The sequence below is a fragment of the Danio rerio genome, chromosome 9, assembly GCF_052040795.2.
Source record: "Danio rerio strain M-AB ecotype USA chromosome 9, GRCz13ab, whole genome shotgun sequence".
Lineage (NCBI taxonomy): Eukaryota > Metazoa > Chordata > Actinopteri > Cypriniformes > Danionidae > Danio > Danio rerio.
Genome location: NC_141029.1, coordinates 19,850,603 through 19,877,500, shown reverse-complemented (window position 1 = coordinate 19,877,500; position 26,898 = coordinate 19,850,603). Strand labels below are relative to the sequence as shown.

At 33.9% G+C, this 26,898-nt stretch overlaps 1 protein-coding gene across 27 annotated transcripts in view; it reads right to left on the bottom strand.

The window, feature by feature from the left end:
• Nucleotides 1–7,923: 7,923 nt before the first annotated feature.
• The window catches only part of dgkh (diacylglycerol kinase, eta), a 163,363-nt gene continuing 144,388 nt past the window's right edge, over nucleotides 7,924–26,898 (bottom strand). For 14 of the 27 annotated variants that reach the window (XM_087267621.1, XM_087267606.1, XM_087267609.1 and 11 more), the window contains 4 exons: nucleotides 26,413–26,532; nucleotides 24,897–25,002; nucleotides 20,533–20,663; nucleotides 7,924–9,540 (listed from right to left, as the gene is read on the bottom strand). In XM_087267621.1, coding sequence (XP_087123747.1) covers nucleotides 9,454–9,540; nucleotides 20,533–20,663; nucleotides 24,897–25,002; nucleotides 26,413–26,532 — 444 coding nt within the window. In that variant the 3' untranslated portion in view covers nucleotides 7,924–9,453. The remainder of the gene's footprint in view (nucleotides 9,541–20,532; nucleotides 20,664–24,896; nucleotides 25,003–26,412; nucleotides 26,533–26,898) is intronic. The other 13 variants (XM_087267610.1, XM_087267626.1, XM_087267612.1 and 10 more) reach the window with 1 other exon arrangement.

Here is a 26,898-nt window from a genome sequence, read left to right as displayed (position 1 = left end):
AGAAAGGAGGTGAAATACAGTTGTATTAATTATCTGTGCGTTGCTTAAATTGCATTGGCAGCATATGAATTTACTTAACCATGTAACTAACTTATTTTAAACAAACACCCAATTTTAACAATGCACTATTAACCAAATCAGATAAAGGCTATATTAAAAGTAAGCAGACAGAACACTTTTTATATTCAATGAGATTGCTTCGAGCCAAATCCATGCACATGCTTAAATTTGTGTAAATAAAAACTTTGTTTGACATTTTTGGTGTACAACTTCTTTATCTATATTTGCTAAAGAAAACGATCTATATATATTACGAGTGAACAATCAGTGTCTGTTCAAAAAAAAGTTATCGTATATGTTGTCTCTTCCAACAAAATAGTCCGTTACTGCCACTTACCAAAAACATGTTATTTTCGTTCTGTTTGTTCCTCTTCTCCATACTAAGCAGAACAGCTTCTTAATCCCAAATAAATAATTATTTCATATTCATGTTTTCGCATTAAAATCATACGATTTCCTATTAATTCCACCGCATGAGCCCACGCATGAGCATAGTAGGGTTTACCATTATGGCTGTGTGGTGGCTTCGCTTCTTATGGCGTCATGAGCAATCCAGATCTCTATTACAGATCAGTGGATTGTGCTCTTTTCAAAAGAGGGTGGAGCTACAAATGCCTGTGCATCAGCATAGTGGCAGATTAAAAACAGCTGAAAATGATAAAACAATGTGCCAGAAAATGGTAGTCTATTGTATGGTGTTTGGCGTGAAAAGGAATAACAGACAGCTTCTCACTCAGGGCTGTTTATGCTAATGAGGGAGAGATCATCACTAATGAGCAGGGCTTTCCCCCTCTGATGACATGTATGAAGGCAGAATGTCAATTAAAGTGTTTCTACAGACTTTATCAAGTGTGATTATTAAAATATAGAATTAATTAATTTTGACTATTAGAGGCTGGTTATATTCACACACTTTTGCCACACAATTGTCTAAACCCCTTATAAAAGTGATTTTTGCATAATAGTACCTTTTTAAGTTGTACTTTTACATGATCCCACACACAAGTCAAAAAAAGCAACAGTTTACCGTGTATGCATTCAGTTTTATTGAAGAAGGAAGATATCAACTGGTATCGTCTGACCACCTCAAAATGTACATCAAAATCGAAACACTTATTTAATCAGGATACAAAAATACACATCTCAGTGACCTCCATATTGTAATAAATAGTTAACCATGCATCTACGATAAAAAGGCACAGAAAACAGTCACTTAGTAGTCATAAAAATTACCTACTACTTAGCAAAATCATCCAGATATCAATACAAGTGACTACCGTAACATTATATCCCAATAGTGAAAACACATACACATCAGTTGTTTAACCTTAATAAATATGCAAGTATTTGTAAATATAGCTATACATGTAGTCTTAAAAATGAAACTGTGCCAATCGTAAACACAATGTAAACAAATGAAACTCGCGTCGCACTTCTCCTAAATGGATAGAAATCATGTCAAAGATATGTCACCTTGCTCTACAAATTTATTGTGGAAAAAACAGGCAGTTTTACAGCTTTACGTTCACCGTCGTCAAGAAACCAGTCCACTCACGATCCAATGAAAAACACTTACGTGGTTGGTTTGAGAACTGAGGTTCATGTGCGCATGTATTTATACTCATATATGTGGCATGGGAGGAAGACTGCACTTGTGTGACTTGAGTCTGATGTCAACAAACAAACTATACAGAGGCACCATATGCAAATTCCATCTGTTGCAGCTGTCAAACGGAGATCATGTAAGGCCAATTAAAGGGATAGTTCACCAAAAACTGAAAATTCTGTAATTAGCGATGTTTCCATTCGCCTATTTTTATGAACATTTTAGAACATTGTATAAAAAACGCTTAACGGAAACGCCAAGATGTGCATAAATTCAGAAAATGTGCATCAAAGAATGCATTAATATTCCAAAAAAGTAATGTGATTTTTGTTTTAACAGATGTGATAACAAAAATAGGTGCGATTGGATGGTATTAATGGACAAACCAGCGGACCGACCACATTATAAAGCATCTAAAATGTTGTTTTGTTTATTATTAAATACATCAGCCAAAGTCTGTCATCAAAGTGGTTTGGTATTAATACCTCCAGAACTTTCTTGAGCATCTCACGCCTCTAAAAGCCGCTGTGCGTTCATTACATTTTGTCTTCTGAGACGGAAGTAATTTACTGTAAATGAAAAAGGCCCGCAGTGGCTTCCCTTGATGCAGAAAATTCTAATTTTCTTTTTGTTATTTGAGCCAGTTTATCAGGAAGTGACTTATTTGGATGGAAACGGCGCTTTATGCGATGTTCCAGTTTTGCGATTTAATCTAATTCACATCTTTGGATAGAAACAGCCATTTACTCACTCTTCACTTGATCCAAACCTGTTTGACTTTCTATCTTCTGTTGAACACAAAAGAAGATACCCAGCAGCCACAAGATCTCACATAGACGTAATATTGATGTTGGACTCCAACATCGAACTAACTTTAAATTTTGGTTGTATATGAAAATCATGTTGATGTCAGAACCCATCGTCAGTTAGAGGTCGGACTCCAACGTCAAGATGATTACATAACGTAAAACCAACCAAAGATAAATATCTACTGATGTTGGATTTTGGTTAGTTAATGTCACAGCCTAAAAGCAACCAAAAATCAATGCCAGCTGACGTCGGTATTAGGGCTGATTTATACTTCTGCATCAAGTGCATGCATATGGTCTGGCGCAGCCTTCGCGCGGTTGCATATACCTCGCTATGTCTAGCGCAAGCTATGTGATTGATTGGTTTGGTACCAGAGACAAGCATGGGCAGTGCTGAAAGCCGCTAGGCCAATGGATCAAGTGTTTACAAGTGTCGATTCCCGTGAAGGAGCTCCAGATAGAAACTTTTGTTTTGTGTTTACCTTATGATTAAAGTTCTTGCACGTCCGCCAATTCCACCTCCGAATAAGCAAGTTTTAGCTGCTAGCACATTAAGGTAACTTTCAGAAAAAACAAAACACCAGCGAAGAAATTCCACACAGGGGAACATTACAAAACCTACTGCCAGCTAGCGTTTCGGAAGTGCTATTGCAGAGCAACACAAACAGCTTGCAGAAGTATAAATGCACGACTACGTGCAAGGCTGGCGCCGTGGGTCACGCTGATCACTCGACGCAGAAGTATAAACCAGCCTTTAGATGTCAGCAAATTGACCTTAATTTTTGGTCAGCTGACGTCGCAACCAAAAAAGAACTAAAGATCAATCATATGATGTTTTTGGCAGCTGGGTATTTTGCAGGAAGCTAAAAATCTGTAACCACCGACTCCCAAAATATATATTTTTTCTATGGAAGTCAACGATTCATTTTTTTTGTGTGTGTGTGTGTGTGTTTGTTCATTATACTTGTGAAAACAGTAAGTAAATTATCCTTTTTGAGCGAACTATCCCTTTAAACAGATGCAGGGAGTGTTTAATTGAAGTAATCCTGTGTCTTTGGTAATGATTCTAGCTACAGTAGATTGGGGAATTACTTAGCAATGCGGTTAGTCAAAACTGCATATCTCTACATTCAGTCATGTTCTGGAATGCGTGAAGGTACGTGCGCATACTTTGCGATATCATATCATGAAACCACGAACAGAACCATAGCTTTAAATGCACCATTTGATTGTCAGATCAGACGTTGGGTCTGATCACAAATGAATAGGCCAGAAGAAAAAGGTCTGTAAAATGAATTTAAACGCAGTAAACTGAGTTCTTAATGGCAGCTGAAAGGATTCGATTGGCCAAAATATATACGCAAAAGGAAAAGGGATGTGTTCGTCTTTTAACAACATCCCGATCTGAAGAGGTGTTTGCAGAGTTCTGTTGGCGTATAGTTGATGTGGGCCTTCCGATGGATTAAACAGCCAATCTGAAATGCCTACAGGCAGACACGGAAACCTCAGTAGGTCATCGCTACTGAGAGAAGACGGGAAGTGAGACATTAAGCCAATTAAAACCGCAATGAACAAATAACATGGATCGCTGAACAAAAAAGCAGGCTGCAGACTTACAGTATAATCTGAACACTGCAAAAACAATGCTTCTCATACTTAAAGATTTTGTCTTGTTTCTAGTCCAGATATCTAAAAATTATAGTCAAAATATTCTTTTGTTTTGAAATGTGACATTGGGCAGCATGGTGGCTTAGCGGTCGCCTCACAGCAAGAAGGCCGCTAGGTTGAGTTTCTGGCATTTCTGTGTGGGGTTTGCTTGTTCTTCCCATGTTCACATGGGTTTTCTCCAAGTGCTCTGGTTTCCCCCACAGTCCAAAGTCATGCGCTATGGGTGAATTGTATTAATTATTTAGCCGTAGTATTTGAGTTTGGTGTGTAATTGAAAGTGTATGAGTGCTTCCCAAGACTGAGCTGTGGCTGGAAGGGCATCGGCTGTGTAAAACATATGCTGGAATAGTTACTGGTTCATTACGCTGTGGCGACCTTTGAAATAGAGACTAGGTCGAAGGAAAATGAATGAATGAATGAAATGTGAACTTGGACCACAAAACCAGTCTTATGTTGCATGAGGATAAATTCGGCAATAGGTGAAAAGGATTCGATTCTTCTTTTACACTAAATTTTTTTTTTTAAATATTACGGAAACATCATGTTCCATGAAGATATTTGGTAAATTTCAATCTATGGTAAATACAGGGTGATTCAAAAAGTATACCACAACTTTTAAAAATCTGTATTTAATCAAAGAAACAAGATGGAATCTTGGGTAATTAATCAACGTGAAGAGTACTTAACAATGTTTTTTTAGTAGAAAACAAGTTCATAGATGTTCAATATGACACATGACATGGAATACATCAATAAATAGTTAATCAACTTTCAGATAATGTATACATCTCAACTTCTACAAATGTATATTCTGGTTTTGTGGTCGTAAATAATGTCAAACTTAAGTGAGTTTTCTTTAAAACAAGCTTAATTATCTGAGTTACGTAAAACAATCTTATTTCAAATATAAAAAAATGGAATATTTTAGTTAGCACATTGGTAGAGAAAAAAAGTCAAATAAAGGTGCAGTAGGTGATTGTCTTCAGAAGCATTTTTTGTTGTGCAGGTTGAAAATCTCTTCAAATTCTCCCAGTAATGATTAAAGAAAATGATCTAAATGTATTTATGCATTTTTATATTCTGGGTAAAGCATAAGACTAAAAATGTTCATCCAATTAAATTTGTCTTTGTAAAAGTAGCCCACACTGTGTCAACAAATGTAGATTTGTACATCTGCACACCCCTGTTCACGCAGACAGATCTGTCGTTTGCATGTGCACATGAGAGAGAGAAAATGACAGAAGTAAAAACAAATGCTAAATCAAAACTTTTAAAGTCCCGAATCAATATTGCTTTAGGAAGTACAACACCATGCTGAAGTATTTCTGTTAGACAGGTAATGTTCTGTTTCAAAACTATTTTAGTCAGGCTAAATAGGCTAAATCAGTGCAAATAGGTTATGTGCACTGAAGTGTCGTTCAGCCACTGAAATCATCCGGCGAAAGCTTGATGTGACTATTTTCAATATCGTAAGAGACCTTTTACAGCATCGATAATGTAGATTTTATTTAGTTTATCTACAAAACCTAGCCTGCTTTACTGAGGTGAACTTGGTTTTATATTCACATTGGTTCATTTTTCGAACAGGACAACCTGTGATGCGCTCTCTATATTGTCTGCAATGCTACTCTTAATATTTGGTCTGAAATAGCATGTAAGTATGGCTAAGCATAGTCGCTTTACGACAAAGTCTGTGACAGAGTGAGAGCAGCGAGCCTTGCATGCATGAAATACTGCACATTATGACAAGTTTTGCTTGCTACACAAGTGAAAATATGCTAGATATAATACAGTTTTTTTATTGGGAATTGTAGTATTATAAAGTACTATACAGTTTTCAAATTGACGAATGATATGATCTAGTGGGTTGTTTACTGTCATTTTTAATGTCTGTGTTTGTGATTTTTCTGTTTTCAAAGCTATTATGCTAACAGTTAGCATTTTGGCAGGTCACCTACAGCACCTTTAATTTTAACAATTTATTTCTGTAAAACAAAAACGATATGTAATATTATTTAGATATTTGGACTAGAAACAAGAAGAGTAAGAAAAACAATATTTTGCAGTGCACTGTTGTGCCTTCATGACCAGTGGTTCTCAACGAAAGTTAGCACAGAAACATAAATCAACTTGCCTAAAATGTTTAATTTTGGACATCCAATATTATGCGTACAATCAAACTCCATGGTCTTAAGTTCACCTTTCATTTGGTGGAAGCTACTCCTATTTTGCAGCTGCCAATATGAAGGCCAAACTACATATACACTTACAACAAGAATAAACATGGTTTGAGTCAACCACAGTGTGTTTTGTGTGGTGAATTATTGGCCGCCGAGAGCATAAAACCATCACAACTCTCAACTTGACGTTTAAAAACCAAACGGTACAAGCTAAAAAGTGTAAATCACAATTTAAGGGTTTGTGCCTTTATAAAAATACTAAATTTTCTATGTACTTTACGATAATATGAATCAATTTTAATAGCATTTTATTTGGCGCCATGTGATTTTGGAATCTGGAGCCAAAACTTGTTGAGAACCACTAGTGTAATCTTATAATGATACATGAATACTGTCAGGTTTTTTTTTTTATAATTATGACTAAACTCTAACCGAACTCTTCACATGTCTATTTTCCATTTTTAAGAAAATATCCTGTGCGGTTCCACCCCAAAAAACCCCAATCTGCTCTCCATATCGGTTTGAATTCTCACTTCAGGTAAACTGTGGCTAGAATCGCATTTCTTGGGAACGCCACATCTTTTCCTCTTTCTCTCTGTATATATATCAACTACTACTTTGATGTTATCGAACACCCTCAGGAGGAACATTATAATATAACATAAACTGAAATCCAGTGTTATTATGAGTCCCATGTGTACTGTTGGTTGGGTTGGCTATACGTGTATAGAAATGTTCCATTTTATGGAAAGAAGCAAAAAAAAAGGCACAACAGTTTTTATAGTCGTGTGAGAAAACATCCAGCCGTCTAGCAAATTATCCTGGAAGCACGGTTAAGACAGGATCAACAATTTGCTTATGGAAGAGTTATGAATTTTGGAGAGAACATGATTTGTTTGACCTCAAGTCCACCTTAATCCAAAACCAAAGAAGAGGAGTGTGTCTCTTTTTTTGTTGTTGTAGTTTTCCATGGAAAACCTCACATAATAAAGCTTCGTCGAGAAGAAATGTATCAAAATAAATACAATATTGCACCTTCCATAGAGTACAACAGCACTTAACGTGTAAAGGCGTTTACTTAACAGAATAATTCACAAAGTTGTATTTATGGTGCTCTATGCACAAATAAATGTGTTGTCCGATAATAATCGTATAAGCGTTCTATAATACAAAGGCTTTATTCGTAACTGGAGTTAACAGTTTAGACTTATATACAGTGCATATATTAACAAACGAACATCTCTTATACCCTGTAATGCCACTGACCGAACGTAAATGATCCTATCGAAGTTGCGCTGAGCAAATATCAACTAAATATAAACGTTGCAGGTCAACTGCAATTTCCTATTTAAAACAACTGAAGTCCTATTTAACGTAGAATTACGTTTTAAGTTACAAACAGACGCCATGTACTTGTGTCCTGATTTGACCCTCTTTTTTTAGTATACTGTATACACTACCCTACCTCACAAAAGTCTTGTCGTCGATCACAGTTGTAAAAGCAACAAATAATAACTTATAGTTGATCACTTGGAAAAGTGGCAGAAGGTTGATTTTTCAGATGAATCATCGGTTGAACTGCCATCTTAATCATCACAAATGCTGCAGAAGACCTATTGGACCCCGCATGGAGCCAAGATGCTAACAGAAAGAAGCTTGATGAAGGAAAAACCATGGTTTGGGGTTACATTTAGTATGGGGACATGCGACAGATCTGCAGAGTGGATGGCAACATCAACATCTCAACTGAGATGTCAAGACATTTGTGCTGCCTGTTATAATACAAACCACAGGAGAGGGTGAATTCTGGAAGAATAGAGCTGCTTCTCATACTTCAGCCTCCACATCAAAGTTTCTGAAAGCAATGAAGGTCAAGGTGCTCCAGGATTGGCCAGCCCAGTCACCATACATGAACATTATTGAGCATGTCTGGGGTAAGATGGGGGAGACATTGAAGATGAATCTAATGTATCTTGGTGAACTCTGGGAGTCCTGCAAGAACGCTTTCTTTGCCATTCCAAATGAATCTATCAATAAGTTATTTGGGTCAGAGATGTTTGGATGCATCCAAGCTCATGGAAGCCTAATTAAAGCTTAATTAAATAATTAAAAATCAAGTCATGATCACATTTTATTTTGGTAAAATAAGTGTAATCTAGAGGCCTTTGCCTTTCATATAAGCCACTTCTGATACCAAATGATCAACTAGAAGTTGATCTAGAAGTTACCCGTTGTTCCCTTAAACTCGTATAGGCGACAAGACTTTTGTCAAGTAGTGTATAAACAATTCAGGGGACATTCACTTTAGTACTTATATCAGAGATATTTACCTATTGTACTGTACGTCCTATTTAAAAACATTAATAAAGCTTGTGGGACAATAAAATATGGCACGTGACACTGCTTTTTGACACCAGGTTTCCATGCAGACGGTTAATCGGATAATAAAACCAGCAGTCTACTAGGACCAAAGGGATGCTTCAGTAGTAACAAACGGCATTATACTAAATTCATATAAAACTTGTTCAAGTGTTAGTTTGTACAATTTCAAAAAAACAAAAAAATAAAATAAACAAGACGCAAATCATGCAGTAAAATAGCTATCCAAATATAGCAAGCATACCATGCATCAGTATGTCACTGTCCAAGGAAACCCCTGTTGACCTATCCTAGACTGCACCGCAACGCATTATTCGCTTGCGATACTCTTTCTCCTGTCTCCTTAAAATGTAAACAGTGCTTTCAAAAGCAGAATATTGCTGACACATCACATCGCCCTCCTATTGTTACCATCTACCACAAGAGCCACTCGGCTCACCGAGAAAATAAAAACGCTGTTTGTTTGGAAGTCCTGTTCTGCTACTTGATTCTGAATCTTGTAAAAGAGGCCGGAGGTCGCGTGCATGATGAGAATTGCATACCTGATTGTGCCGGAATGGTATTCCTATGGGTCTAAAAAAGGTCTCTGACACAATCCTTGTCGTTTTGGCACCAGCGTTTTTGCTCTAAAACCAACATTCCTAGCTCCTTTTCCTTTTCTACAAGCTATTCCACAACTCCAAAGTGCTTCCCGAAAGCAGAGCTCGGCTTCAACTCGTCTTCGCTCAGGAACGGAATGTGTGTTGACGTCTTACAGGTCCACCATCGAACTCTTGGCCAAGTCCTTAGTTCCCTGGAGAATTCTCTTCATATGGCCCACCTTCGAGATCCCCAGATCCTGAGGGAAGCAGATAAATGGAAGTGCCTTCAGAATAAGCAGTCATACCTCAGCCTAACTAAATGCTATATTGTGGGTAATGTTTGGGATGTAAAGTTGCATATGGTTGGATATTAAGCATGTGTACTACTTACTTAATGTGATAGTGCACCCTGAAATGAACATTTACTCACTATTTACTTACACAGTTGGTTAAAAAACTTAATTAGGTTGATATTTTTTGGCTGTTGAGTATACTATGGAAATTTGAAGTCAGAATTATTAGCCCCCCAATGAAGTTTTTTTTCTCTTTTTTAAATATTACTCAAAAGATGTTTAACAAAGCAAGCACATTTTCACAGTATGTTTGTTAATATTTTTACTTCTCGAGAAAGTCTTATTGTTTTATTTCATCAAGAAAAAAAGCAGTTTCTAATTTTTTAAAAACCATTATAAGGACAAAATTATTAGCCCCTACAACCTATATTTGTTTTTGATAGTCTACAGAACAAACATCATTATACAATCACTTGCCTAATCACCCTAACCTGCCTAGTTAACCTAATTAACCTAGTTAAGCCTTTAAATGTAACATTAAGCTGTATAGAAGTGTCTTGAAAAAATATCTAGTCAAATATTTACTGTCATCATGGCAAAGATCAAATAAATCAGTTATTAAAGATGAGTTATTTAAACTTTTATGTGTATAAATGTGTTGAAAAAATCTTCTCTCCGTAAAACTGAAATTGGGGAAAAAAAATAAACAGGGGGGCTAATAATTCAGGGCGGCTAATAATTCTGACTTCAACTGTATGTCAATGGTTACAGGTTTACTATGGAAGTCAATAGTTACACGTATAATATTTTTTAAAATAACTTATTTTGTGTTTAACAGGAAAAAAAGTCAAACGGGTAAAAGGTGAGTAAATAATGGACAGAATTTTCAATTTTGGGTGAAATATCTCTAAAGAAAGTACTGGGTTATATAAAATAGCTATAGAAGTTAAGATTGGGTTGTGGGGTAGGTTTAGGCATAGTACTTTGTTATTATTTAGTTTATGTACAGCAATGACTATGATAAATACATTTTATGCACGTATAAAGCAGCTGTAATAAAAAGTTCTACCGAATTTGTGGAAACACCGTAATGTACAGCCTTAATGTACAGTTAACACTAAATTAAATGCATAATTACCAGAAAGCAACCATATAACTAAAAGTAAATTAAAAGTAAATGTTGTTAAGGTAATCGTTACAAATTCATGTAGCTAACTAACTACACTGTAACTGAAACCTTAGACATGAAAATTTGAGTTTAAAGTAAAGAATGATTGAAATAAATAAAAACAGTAATAATAAATAAAATAGCACTAAATTTCTAAAACAATATATATATATATATATATATATAAACATGCCTAATTTCCTATGGCCAGAAAGAGATACATAGTTTAGAAGTTAATCAGATTTTGGTATTTGTGATGCAGCAAGTCCTGAGACTGTTGTGTACACCATGATTTTACATAAAATTCACTTAAATGTGTGACAGGACTAAAAAGTGGCCATAAACAATTCAATTCAAATTATTAGCGGCTTGCAGCAGGAAACAGTATTTCATACGTCTCGATACGTCACAACAGCGGATATGAACAAACAATGCACAATAGACTTATTACAGTATTTATTCAACATATACATTTCAGTTAATGAAAATACAGTGATTAATTGTTAGATCTTCTTAACTCGCAGTGCACTGACTAATGTTAACAAAGCAACTTTAAGATTCTACAGTTAATTATTTTTGGTACCTAACATTAACCAATAGATCATTATTAGTTCAAAATGAGTAATCACAAGGACAACTTCTCTTATTTTTAAACCTGTTATGTATTTACAATATAAGTAGAAGATGTAAATGTGTGATAAAAAATATATAATAACAAAGGACTCTTTCTCCATGTTGGCTGTACCCATATATAACATTTATTTCTAATTGTGCATCATTCATTGGACCTTCAACAGCTCCAGGGTTTTTGTAAAAACTACACATCAAAGTTTCATATTTTTTGTATTCAATTTGACAGTCAAATCAAGTCTATAGCCTTATGGGTGTTAAAATTTCACCTCCTTTTTTGCAAAAAAGAAAGTCATGTTAATAATTTTAATAAAGAACTATTTGTTAACATTTATGCAATATATGTAAAGTATGCTAAATATTTTAAAAAAGCAATTTTGATATCAGTTAATGTTAATTTTAACGTCAACAAAACACAATTTTAATATTGTATTAATTATTATTTAATTATATATATTTTTAATTGCATTTTTATTTATTGAACCTGAGCACTCATTTAATAGCAATGAAGAGTTAAATGTTTATTTCCAAAGTTGACAGATAATAATAATAATAATTCATTACATTTATATAGTGCTTTTCTGGGCACACAAAGCGCTTTACATTACAGTATTGTAAATACTTTAACAAATGCGTTGCTCATTATTAGGCCCACACGGAATCTGCGCACGCAGAAATCTGCAGATTTTCGCAGATGTTTAGCCAATCATTGAGTCTATTTATTTACTTATGTAAATTTATATTTACTCAGTTTTTTTATTAATTTCAGTATTAATATTGACTAATATAAAAGTGCTTATTTGATTTATTTACAATGAAGTTTGTAAAGTAATATTTTCTGTCTTTTAGAAGATAAATTATATGAAAGACTTGCTTTGTTTACCAAACAAGTGAATCTAGATGGATTTGCATTGTAGACATTAAGTTAAAAAGCTATTATTTTTTTATTTTATATATTAAGTTTTTAGTTATGATCCTCCCAATATAATTCTGCATAAATCCACAGATTTTTTCCAAACAGAAATCGCCGCAGAAATAGCAGAAAATGTCCGCAGATTCTGTCAGGCCCTACTCAATATACAGTAAATTGTTAATTAACTAGTGTTATCTAATGAACCTTACTGTAAAGTGTTAGCACAATGGCTAAAGCAGCCTTTTAAGCAGTTCTACTTAAAAAAAAATAAGTTCACATGCAGGCTATAAGAATGTATTCTTTGGAGTCTTGAATAAGAGTCATACTACTTAACTGCTTAAGTTAAAACGATTAAGGAAATGTTCTGTCTTTAGTGTCCCTAAAGTATGAAGAAACCAACCAAGCTGCTATAATGTAAAACCCAAAGAAAATGTGACATCTAGTGGCAGTTAGGCTGAATCAGGCATTAAACTAATAAAATAACTTTCCTTTTAAGCCATTTGTTTACCTCGTATGCTAGTATGGTAATTCTATGTTGACTTTATGCTAGCCGTTATCCACCATGTTCACTATATATTTCAATCAACACTGCACATTACAACATATTTAATTAATAGTATACAAATTTATGATGCCATTTTAGTACCATTTAAAAAAGTTTAAAACTCTTAGTTTTATTAAAGTTGTAATATTTCAAAAATAAAGTCTAAATTTTACGAGAATAAAGTAAAAATGTTATGAGAATAATGTCAATTTGTTACGAAAATACAATCTAGATTTTACAAGAATAAAGTCAAAATTGTTATGAGAATAATGTTGATTTGTTATGAGAATAAAATCTAAATATTATGAGAATAAAATCACCATGTTATGAGAATAATGTCAAAATGTTACAAGAGTAAATTCTAAATGTTACCAGAATAAAGTCGTAGTGATACAAGAGTAAAGTTGTAATATTTTGAAAATAAAGTCGAAATCGTACAAGAATCAAGTAAAAAAGTTACAAAAATAAAGCTGAAATGTTATGAGAATAAAGTTAAAATGTTACCAAAATAAAGTCGTAGACTAGTGATACAAGATTGAAGTTGTATTATTTTAAGAATAAAGTCAAAATGTTGTTTATGAAATGTTATGAAAATAAAGTTAAAATTATATAATAAAGTTGTAGTGATATGAGATTAAAGTCTTAATATTTCCAGAAAAAAAAAATTGTACCTAAAAATAAATTTGTTTTAATACAAGATTATTATTTACAAAATTTTTCATAGAAAACAACAACTGAGTTTCAAAAAGTAATAATAAAAATAAAAATAACACAATAAACGTCACAACAGAGCTAAAAACAGTCAATCTTGACTGGAGCAGAGCTTGACAAAGAAAAACACTTCTAATCCCCATTTAGCTTTTAAAATCTGCTTGAGGACATCTTCAAAGACAGAATGAGGTTAAACCAGAAAAATGACAGGGACATTTGAAATGGGGGGACATAACAGAGGCGTAAAAATGGCACAGTCCAAGGTTTACTATAGTGCTTGTGATACAGTATATGTGTGAACAGAGCACCTTCCACATAAACATTCAGTATTACACAACACTGTGCTGCGTTTAACTCTTATCTAATTCTTCAATACTGGGAGGTGTGATTTCTGAGGGTTTATTAAATGTATTATGACATGTTTATATCTTCAAGGGCACATAAAAAGCATTGTTAGTGTCAAGGAAGGGTGTTTATAGACTGTAAAAAAGACTTGTTAATTAACATGTTCAGTATTTCTTGACTGAAAGCTTTTTTCTGTTTATTTATGGTTATGAATTGCATTATGGGACATTGGTCTCTGCTGTGTTGACTTTTGAGGTTCAAATTTCAACTCTGTAGTTTTTAGTAGTTCAGTTTAGTTGTTCAAAACAATATATCATATAAAAAAAGAATAGATAGAAAATAAAGTTTATAAAATAACAAATACAGAAGTACAGGCAGTTCATTACCAGGTTTTTTAACTGTAATTTACATCACCAATATAAAAAATAAGTTGAAACAATACAATTCTTAAGTATTTTTGGAACAACTGAAATGTTTTACGTTCAATCCACATAAATTTGTAAACACATCTAAGTTAACTTAATCCATTTGTGCTGGGACAACATGAAGCAATTGCGTGGAATACATATATATATATATATATATATATATATATATATATATATATATATATATATATATATATATATATATATATATATATATATATATATATATATATATATATATATATATATACCCTGAATTTTTTCTTTATTTATTTTTTCAAATATGTTTCAATGATGTTTAACAGAGCTAGGAATTTTTCACAGTATGTTTGATAATATTTTTTCTTCTAGGGAAAGTCTTATTTGTTTTATTTCGGCTAGAATAAAATGTAAAACATTTTAAAACCCATTTTAGGATCAAAATTATTAGCCCCTTTAAGCTATATATTTTTCCAATAGTCTACAAAACAAATCATAGTTATACAATAACTTGTCTAATTAACCAAACCTGCCTAGTACCTAATTAACCTAAACTAACCTAGTTAAGCCTTTAAATGTCACTTTAAGCTGTATAGAAGTGTCTTGAAAAATATCTAGTCAAATTATTTACTGTCATCATGGCAAAAATAAATTAATCAGTTATTAAAAATGAGTTATTAAAACTATTATCTTTAGACGTGTTAAAAAAAAAATACTTCTCTCCGTTAAACAGAAATTGCAGAAAGAAAATATAGGGGGCTAATAATTCAGGGGGGCTAATAATTCTGACTTCAACTATCTATATGCGCAACACAACCATAATAGTTAAAAAGGCTGGAAATGAAACCCTGTTTACATCTTATATTATCACCAGTCTCAAGTGTGTTTTGTGATTTGATCACTCAGGCCTGATGCAGAGGTAGCCAGACAAACACAGGCACCATTTAATTTGTGGTATTTTTCTTTTATTCTATGTCGTGGTTCTCAATTGGTTTTGCAAGAGTTTTCTTCTCCATTTAAATAAGTATAGTTAAACTGAAAATGTTTATTTACTCACCCTCAAGTAGTTCCAAATGTTTATGAGTTTTTTAGTTAGATATTTTAAGAAGATATTTTGAAGAATATTGGAAATACTTGACATCCACTGAAAAAACACTGGACACTGGAAGTCTTCTTTTGTGATCAACAGAAGAAAGACACTCACAAGTTTGTAACAGGTAAAAGGTGAGTAAATGATGACAGAATTTTCTGTTTTGCTTGAACTGTCTATTTAAAAAGCTGATATTTTCCTTCTGTAACATGGCGTCATATGGATTGTCACCAATTAAAAATATTAGAGCAGGGGTGTCAAACTCAATTCCTGGAGGGCCGAAGCCCTGCACAGTTTAGTTCCAACCCTGCTCCAACACACTTACCTGTAGGTTTCAAACAAGCCTGAAGGACTCAATTAGTTTGATCAGGTGTGTTTAATTAGGGTTGGAACTAAACTGTGCAGAGCTGCGGCCCTTTTGGAACTGAGTTTGACACCTGTGTTGACACCTTTAGAGGGTAAATATGTGGAAATCAGGTAAAACAAATCAAACTCAACCAAAATGATGCAGACAGCTCAAATTTTCTTGGACTGTTTTTTATTTTATTTATTTTTTTACTTTTTATTTACTATTTGTACTACCTCATCTACATTCAATAACACTAATATACACTATTGTTAAAAGGTTTGGAGGGAGTCAGTCAGTCTGTTTTTTAAGATGGAAAATGAATAAACGAATAATATGCTGTATAATTTAGAAACGATGCATTAAATAGGTCTAGATTTTCAGTAAAAAGTGACAGTAAAGAGATTTTCAAAACTACAAAAAAAAAAATATATATATATATATATATATATATATATATATATATATATATTTTAAATTTTTTTAGAGCATGATAGCAAAAAAAGTGTTCCAAATTCGATGTTGATATCACAAGGGATTGAAATTATGTGATTTGGTATAAGTGCTACACTCTTAAAATTGAAGATCGGCATCTAATATGCACAGCTGATGGAGTCACATTAATGTTTACCACATCAGAGATTATTCATCAAAACAACCTCAAGTGAGCATAAAAACTTTGTGAACTTAAGGAATTTTGATTCGAAATTTGGGATTTCCATCACTTATTATCTATGTTTCAAAATCTAGATTAACACAGGACTGCATCCCAATTTGCATACTATCTGTCTTAAATAACATTAAAAAATTGAATTTTTATGTCCCAAACCGTAGTATGTTGAAATGAGTATTCTAAAATTACCCACATGGTGCACTATTTCCATTAGGAATTTAAAGTTCAGATCAGTGCTTACTCTAACTGAATCAAATATTTCCAACAATGCAGTGTGCATTGCTTGTGAATTTGATTAGAACTACAATCATAGGTCAAAAAACTACAAACAAGGTGAATGCGCAAGACCAACTGTTAAAAAGTTAGTTCACTCAAAACTGCAAATTCTGTCATTATTTACTCACCCTTCCCTTGTTCCAAACCAGTCTGACTTTCTTTCCTCTGTTAAACACAAAGGAAGACAATTTGAAGGAGACTAAAAAACCTGTAACTGTTGACTTATAGTATTTGTATTTCCTACTATAGAAGTAAATGGTTACCAGTTTTCAGCCTTTAATCACAGTAAAGAAATAAAAAAAGGTTTGGAACCACTTCAAGGTGAGTAAACAGTGTGTACATTTTCCTTTTTGGGTGAACTATACCTTTAGGTTTTGGTTAATACATTTAAATGGAAAATATTTAAATCAGTCTTTTGTGTCTGATATTTCATCTGCAACAACAATGTGAACTTTTATAAAGACGTGTTGCATTATCATGCAAACATCTGAGGGGATTTCTCAGCATGAAAGACTCATATTCACCTGCTGCTGCTTTGTCAATATGGAAGGAAAGAATTGTGGATGATGTGTCAAGATGATTGACATGGCATGTAAGCAAGATAATAATCCATTAATGAGGAAACAGTTTGTCCCAAAGCTTGCATACTCTTTTGTTACACAATCAAAAGTATGTACTTTTTCCTCACACAAAAAAGTACTGTAAAATGCTGGGTTTCACACAATTCCTTCATGCTGCCCCAACACAAATCGATAAGTTAACTTAATTATTTTTTTACAAATTTAAGTGGATTGAACATAAAACAATTCAATTGTCTTAAAAATCAAGAATTGTGTTGATTCAGCTTATTCTAAACAAGTGGCAAAAATAATTTTTTATTATAATAACTTTTATTACTTAGTATAAGTAGGCGAATTGGGACGCAGCAAGGGTGATGGAAACTAGATCCAAAAGAGCACCATACTTTCATTCGCTATTTCCTACATCAGTCCACAAATATAGTCCGCTTGAAAGAGTGAATGAAAACAAGTGAGTGAATTCAAGCAATCAGCACACTGCAAGGGATGCCATTTTGTTGTAAAATCTCTCTTTAAGATTTTAAAGAAACTGTAATAGTCATTTAAAACTTAGTGAGCAGTCTACTATCAATAAAACAAAGTATTTTGATGTATGTCACGTATATATACTGTCCGCTACTGCAATTAAAAAATACTTTTTTTTTTAATTTTCACTTACAGGATTCCGCAATATGGCCGCCATCTTGTGGTCAAATGTGAAATGATTTGGCACCGATAAGATTAAAAGAACCTGCTGTCATTTAACATTTAGTGAGCCGTCTATTAGCAATAAAACAAAGTATTTTAATACCTGTCATGTATACATACTGTACGTTACTTTAATTAAATAATACTTCATTTTGAAACTTTTGCAGACAGAATTTCACAATTTGGCCGCCATCTTGTGGTCAGATGTGAAATCATTTGGCACAGATTAGATTTAAAAAGAACCTGCAGTCATTTAGCACATAGTGAGCTGTTTATTAGCAATAAAACAAAGTATTTTGATGTCTGTCATGTATACATAGGCTACTGTACGTTACTTTAATTAAATAATGGTTTTTTTTACTTTCACCGACAGGATTCCCCAATATGGCCACCATCTTGTGGTCAGATGCAAAATCATTTGGCACAGACCAGATTTTAAAGAACCTGTAATAGTCATTTAACACTTAGTGAGCCGTCTATTAGCAATAAAAAAGTATTTTGATGTCTGTCATGTATACATACTATACTTTAATTAAATTATTATATTATATAATATTGGCGAGGCAGTGGCGCAGTAGGTAGTGCTGTTGCCTCAGAGCAAGAAGGTCGCTGGGTTGCTGGTCCGAACCTCGGCTCGGTTGGCGTTTCTGTGTGGAGTTTGCATGTTCTCCCTGCCTTCGCGTGGGTTTCCTCCGGGTGCTCCGGTTTCCCCCACAGTCCAAAGACATGCGGCACAGGTAAATTGGGTAGGCTAAATTGTCCGTAGTGTATGAGTGTGTGTGTGAATGTGATTGTGGATGTTTCCCAGAGATGGGTTGCAGCTGGAAGGGCATCCGCTGCATAAAAACTTGCTGGATAAGTTGGTGGTTCATTCCGCTGTGGCGACCCTGGATTAATAAAGAGACTAAGCCGACAAGAAAATGAATGAATGAATTATATAATATTAATTATATTATTATTTATATTATTTTTAAAATATAATTAATAATTATATTAAATAATTTAATTAAATACTTTATGTTGACACTTTCACTGACAGAATTTCGCAAAATGACGGCCATCTTGTGGTCAGATGTGAAATAATTTGGTGCAGATAAGATATTAAAGAACCTGTGATAGTCATTTAATACTTAGTGAGCAGTCTACAAGCAGTCAAACCAAGTAATTTGATGTCTGTTACGTATATATACTAAATGTTACTTTAATTAAATAATACTTTATTTTGAAACTTTCACTGTCAGGATGCCACAATATGGCCGCCATCTTGTAGTCAGATGCAAAATCATTCAGTGTGCAAACTCCAGCAGTGCACTTTGGGTGTTTTCTAGCTTTTGAGTGCACATGGGTTGTACACTCATTATTGTGGGATTAACTAAGTGCACTTTAGAATGTCTACAAATGGCTGCAAATATTAAGGGTATAGGGGCGATTTTGGATACAACCTTAGCTACAGACAATTAAAATGTTACAATCAATTAAATCAAACAGTTACGACAATTAAAATATACATATATACATGTACATGTATCTGTATATATATATATTACTTCAACTCTGTATGTATATATATATATATATATACACACATATATATATATATATATATATATATATATATATATATATATATATATATATACACATATATATACATACAGAGTTGAAGTCAGAATTATTAGCCCCAATTTTTACCCCAACTTCTGTTTAACAGAGAGATTTTTTTTTAAACATAATAGTTTTAATAACTCCTTTCTTATAACTAATTTATTTCTCTTTGTCATGATGACAGTAAATAAAATTAGACTAGATATTTTTCAAGAAATTTCTATACAGCTTAAAGTGACATTTTTAAGGCTTAACTAGATAAATTAGGTTAACTAGGCAGGTTAGGGTAATTAGGCAAGTTATTGAATAACGATGGTTTGTTCTGTAGACTATCAAAACAAAAATTAGCTTAAAAAGGCTAATGATGTTGTCCTTAAAATGCTGTTTAAAATGTTGATAAATTGCTTTTATTCTAGCTAAAATAAAACAAATAGGACTTTCTCCAGAAGAAAAAAATATTAAATCTGTTAAACATCATTTGGGAAATATAAAAAAAGAATTAAAAAAAAAATTAAAGGGGGACTAATAATTCTGACTTCAACTGTACAGTATATATACCTACTTTTATATACTATCTTCCCCATCCCATTCCCTTTTGTTCATACCAGGTGTAAACATGGCCTGATTTGCTGTAAACTCTTGTCAAATCGCGTACACATTTTCTGTACTTATGAGCTACACAAACACACAACCGTAAAATATTTGCAGCCCTGCTGGCATCTTTCAATCCTAGCCAACTTAAAATAAACCTACAGTATGGGCGTCAGGCCGGTTAGCCGTGTAAGTACTTGGAGACCCGAATGACAATTGCACAGAGGAAGCCAAGCAGAGCAGTGCAGCACAAAATAGCAAACAGGGTGACAGGTAAGATGACAGAAAGAGAGAGATAGTGAGAGAGTCAAAGAGTAAGATGGACAGAGAAAAGAAGGTTTCGGTTGATCTGAGGGACATCGTGAGGCACAGAAAAGGGGTTGTGTGTATACCTTAAGGTCTCTCCTCTCCAGGTGCAGGAGCTCTGAGCCGCGGATGTCGTGGCGGATGAAGGTGTCTTTGTACTCTCCCAAGCTGAGCTGCTCCAGCCAGATGGCCACCTCCTCAGTACCCCACCTCTGAACTACACAAGTACAGAGCGAGAAGCCCCCTTCAGTGTCCAACCCCCGTACACTCGCAGGACACAAGCAAACAGGGTCAGGCCGAGAGGAGGAACAAGTGAAGAGCTCGGATGCAAAAAATACTTAAAGCGCCGTCTGAGATGTTCTTCTAAAATGAGCATTTTTTCTCAACCTAGTGTGTGTAGTTTCAGTTATTTAACTTTTATTGCAAATAAGATGTTCTTTTCATTGACATTTAAGGGATAGTTTAACCAAAAATGACAATTTACTCACTTAATACTCACAAGTTCTAATACCTTTTTAATTTTTTTCTTCTGTTAAAGAAAAAAAAAGAAGATATTTAGAAGAGAGCCAAAGACCACTGACTTGCATAGTTAGAAAAACAAATACAAAGGAAGTCAATGGTTCAGCTTTCTTCAATATATCTTTTTTTGTGATCTATATATCAAAATATCAATTTTTAACACAAAAGAATATATATTGAAGAATTTTGAACCACTCACTTCAGTAGTATTTGTTTTTCTTGCTAATTGATATCAATGGTTTTTAGCTTTCTTCGAATTATCTTCTTTTGTGTTCAACAGAAGAATGAAACACTAAGCAAGGTTATCATCGTTTAGGATTTTTTCCATTAGTTTTAGTTTTTATTTTGTTTTGACTTTTTTTTTTTTTAATTCAGCAATCTTGTAATATTTTTGAGGTAGATTTACTAGTTTGTTTGTTTTTTTTTAACGGACCTTCTACCACTACCATCTGCCCATCCTCAAATTCAAATAAAGCAGCCCACAAGATAGCAGCCTCAGGTAAGATATGTGTGCAAGACTTCTGAGGTACACCGTAGTAATGGGAAGTTTGGATCTTTAATGTGAACCAGATCTTTTGTGACAATCTTCCCAAGTTATCAAAAATATGTACAGTACTTAGCAATCATAATTTCAGTCGTTTAAAACATCACCATGACCTAAAAAGTTTCTTACAATTACGGTTTGCAACCCAACTGTAGCATGTTTTATAATATGCTGTAATAAATATGAACATGCATTGTTTTTCATTTCACATGCAAATGTTGATATTGCATGAAACATTAAGTCATGAAAATTTACTTAAAAGTCTAGGAAAATCACGGAAAAGTCATAGGATTTTAGTAATAAAAATGTGTATGAACCCTGTTTTTTTGTTTTTGTTTTCTTTTTCAAAATGTGATTTAAATTAAAAATAAATTAAATTTCCTTTATAATGTACTGTGATTGTATATTCCCACTTTTCGCATAATAATAATAAATAAAAAACAACTGAGTGGAGGAGGACTGACTTGATCTGGCCAATGGAGTATGTGTAAAACTGGCAGAGCTAAGGAAAAGATTTATGTCTAAAAGGATTATGTATTAAGTACATTTACAAAGACAAAAACCAAGGACGTTATTGTTATAATTTTAGTTAATTTTGCATGTAAACAATACCATTTTTATTTTATTTCAGTTAACGAACATGTTTTTCAATTTTAGTTTTAATTTTTTCGTTCGTTTTCGTTAACTATAATAACCTTGACCTAGTTTGGAACATGTGAGAAGTGAGTAAATATTCAGAATATACAGTTTTGGGTGAACTATTCCTTTAAAGTGAACATAAACATAAAAGGCTGAGAAAAATGCTCATTATAGCAGAGCATTTCAGACCGCACTTAATAGTTTTTTTGCATCAGAACTCTTCAAGTCAACAAAACAACCACAAAAGAAAAAGAGGACTTAAAAAAAAAAAAATCAATCAAACAGGAAAGAGAAGACACAGAGAGAAGTGGCGGCAGCAGCTGGCAAAGAGAGGGTTAAACAGGTTCGGTTTGGTCACTGGAACACCCAGAGGCGTTTCTGGCATGCAGGTTATCACCGTCATCCCATTAAGAGCACACACAGAGACAGGAGAAAGAGGAGGAAGGAGGAGGAGGGAATGGAAGGCTGAAGCCTGTGCGAACTAAACGCTCCTAAAAAACGTCCTGTGCTGGAAGAAAATCCAAACAGCTAAGCTAAATAACCTCTACTTTGTTTTGGTGATGGTAAATCTCTGTAATAGGCACCGTAATGTTCAATTTAAGAGTGCAGACGCATGCGAATCTGTTATGAAAGTCATCCTGGCCTGAAAATGCTGAAGAATATGATGGATTACAGTTTGTAAACCTATTTTGATCCCCTCTCAATCCTTTTTGCAGAGTATAAGGCAAGTATGTACTATCCTCACAAATCTGGTCTGTCTCAGCAGGGATTAAAGGTGACGTGTGGAATTTTTTTTGGTATGCGTAAACAACTTTTACGCAGACAGCCACGAGCATATATTGAAACTCTGATACTCTGGATTGTTTCCAAATTTGTAAAATGATCAGAATTTAATTTCAGATGATAAACAATTTAGTGTGTTTAATTGAATGATATTGGTTGTTGGCGATTTTATGAAGTGACTCTGAAGCTTTATAAAGATGCTGTATTTTATTATGTAATACTAAATATTAATTTAATATTGACATTTTTGTATGTATTCATGTATTATTTTAAAATGTAAAGAATTATTAAAGAATTTTAAGAATTACTATTAAAATTATATTATAATTATTTATATTTTTATTAGAATTATAATAAGTATATTTAGAATTAATATATAATTCCAATTATTTTGAAATTTAAAGAATTATTGAAGAATCATTATTAGAATTATATTATTATATAATTATATTAATATTAGAATTATAATAAGAATATATATAATTTATATAAAATTACAATTGCTATTTTAAAATCTAAAGGATTATCATTAAAATTATATTATTATTAATTATATTATAATTAGAATTATGAAAATATATAAAATTTATATAGAATTACAATAATATTTTAAAATCTAAAGAATTATTATTAAAATTATATTATTATTAATTATTTTATTAGAATCATAAAAGGAAAATATAGAATTTATATAGAATTACAATTATTATTTTAAAATCTAAAGAATTATCAATAAAATCATATTATTATTAATTATATTATTAATATAATTATAATAAGAATATATCGAATTTATATAGAATTACAATTATTAATTTAAAATTTAAAGGCATACTGAAACCAAATAACCATAAAGGGACAGTTCCCCAAAATTGACAATTCTGTCATGATTTAATCATCCTTCACTTGTTCAAAACCTATTTGAATTTCTTTCTTCTGTTGAAAAAATTCTGGTAGCTGCCATCGACTTCCAGAGTTTTTTTTTTCTACTATGAAAGTCGATGGGTCAAAGCAACCAACATTTTTCAAAACAACTTCTGTTGTGCCCAACAGAAGAAAGAAATTCATAGGTTTAAAACCATATGATAAGAGTATAAATTATTTTTTGTGTGAACTACCTCTTTAAGAAAGTTTTAGCCAAGTCAGATACACTGCTTTTGTCTAAATGGCAGATCCTTGCCAGAATAAAAAGCCGTGTCGACCAGAATTTATGCCAAAAGTTTGGCTTTAGATATGTAAATATGACTAAATAATACTGTTTGAGTCAACCATGACAAGAGTTTGTGCACAGGACAGTCAGTTAAGGCGGGAGTCTAAGTAGAAGGAGTTGGAAACCAGTTTGAAAACAATCAATATTTTTACAGTTCAATTCAGTGCTGCTAGTGACACCAATTCCACACTTCATCTTTAAGCTGTGCAGCAGATAGAGTGCAAAATGACATGTTTGGGTGTGAATGAGTGGTTTTTGTAGCTCCCCTTCTGTTCGATACACCTTGGTTTGTGCCTGCTGTTCATGTTTAGACACATGGACTGTTTCTGACTCACAGGACAACACCATGACCAGAGAGGAGTGCAGGGGTGCTTATGGATGGTTGGGTTGAGGACTAAGGACCAATAGACATGAACAGAGAATCCTCTCTGAAGAGGACGTACATGCTGAATGGCGCTCTATTTCATCACACAGGCTGCGTGTCACTGCCTCCGTATGTCCATGGACATCGTCTTAGTAATTGTTTTTATAAAAATTCAAAGAACAAAACAAAAAACAAGTCCAGTCTCAAAGTCTTGCTTGAGGATTTTTTCAAATCAAACCACTAAAATGTAACACTTAAACACATTTACATGACAATGAATTCAACAAAGCATGAGGAATCTGTGATTTTAGTGTATTTCCGATGTAAGAATATTCAAGTATATGTGGACACACACACACACACACACACACAAACGCATACACACACATACCTGATTGTGGGCTAGACTTCTTGGGCACTTTCTCTTTCTTGAACTTTGGCACTATGCGGAACATGCCACTCCGACTGTTTCTTTTTCCATACTCAAGGGAGGGATCCTGTCTCACACAACATAACATGTCAGTCTTTTAGTCAAGGGACTGCAGTCAGTTCATATTTGAAAGTCTGAGGTCAGTAAGGTGTCTTATGCTGTTTTCACACCAGAAGCGGAACGCGCGGACAAATCACGCTATTCGTGTGTAAATAGCCGCGTGAACATTTGAGGTTACTCGCGCGTCAAACCCCGCTTCATTTGCGCGTCAAATCCGCTTCATTCGCGTGTCAAATTCACTTAAGAACAGACGTGGATTCGCGTGATGGGCAGGCCTTCTGTCTGCCCTGTGACTCTAGCTTCATAGCTAAATGGCTAACATGGATTTTATGAAGAAAATAACAGTGTTTATGTGCTTTATGAAAGCTGAAAAACAGCGTTGATACTTTTAGGGCCGTGTCTGAGTCCACTAAATCCATTTAGAGGTGCATCCAGCTCTTTGAGCTCATAAACTCCTCCAGAAACTTAAACTGGCCGACGGAGGCTTTCAGCGGTGCTTCTGACTGAACCCAGCCCAGTTTGATTAATTTCTTGTCGGTGTTGGCATGAGGATTTCCCCTGGGACACCCACAACAGGCGATACATCACAATCACGCCCCCACAAGAGCAAGCTCCTGATTGGTTAACGCGGCGCGAAAGTCCGCTACAGTTCAGACTTTTAAACTCAAGCAATTTGCGCGAAACGTGCGTCAAACGCGCAAAACACTTAATTCGCGCCTCGCCATTCCCGCATTTCGCGTTTCGCATTTCGCCATTCGCACGTATTGCGCCGCAGGATGTCTATTCGCGCGTTTGCATTGACTTAACATTTAGATCACTCGCACTTGACGGGCGTTCCACGTCTGGTGTGAACGCAACATTAAAGGTGCAGTATGTAAGTTTGAGACCCGGTGGTTAAACTAGGTATTGCATTCCTGAATCAAATCAAACGCAAGTGCATGGTAAATGCTTACCATGTGAGTTTTAATACCATTTTTCATAACATTTATTGCCATACTACTGAAAGCAGCAACAGATAGTTTACCTTAGAACTTGAAAATAAAATTAACAATTTGAAACTTTAGATCTGTGACTTAAATCCAACACATATCAGTGACTTAGCATGTACATTTAATAATGTCAAAAAGGTTCAATAGTATCTGGATGCAGTCTTTTTGAGGCAAGCTGAGATTGCATCACTCAGTGATACAATGTCAGACACAATGCACTCAATAGAGTAAGTGATGTCACTGGAAACGTAGCTAATGACATTTATTGTATGGAAAAAGATAAGTAATTCAGGCATTTATGTTTGCCAACAAAAGGTCACATTGGGTTTTAACTAGATGTTCCCTTTTGAAAAATATCACTGAAGGTAACAGGCTTGTGTGTATATCAGCTTCTAGATGTTTTTCTTTTTCTTGTAGGATATGCTCACCTCCTCATCATTGGGCTGTAAGATGTGGTAGAGCCAGGGGATCTCAACCAGCTTGCCTAGTTCAACTTCAACGTTCTGCAGCGCAGTGGACAGCAGCTCTTCATGCGGAGGGTCCAGTTGCTACAGAATATAAACAGCTTGAGTCCCTCTATAGATGGCGCAGGCTGATATTCCTGTTCATGCAGTGAGTTATTAATCACATCATCTAATACATGGCACAATCTGCTTGGTCTCTTCTGATTCTGCAGTCAATGACATTGCTGCTCAACATTTAAACTGGTTCAATGTTTACTGTGATCTTGTTCTGCAGTGTTTCTCTAAAACCCTCCACCTCCCTCAGCAACACCTGTCCAAATCTGCTAAGAAATGTACAGTTAGGTCCATAAATATTTGGACATTGGAACAATTCTAAAATTCTTTAACATAAACAAACAAGATTTTCCTCAACTGCAGACTGTAAGCTTTAATTTGAGGGTATTTACATCC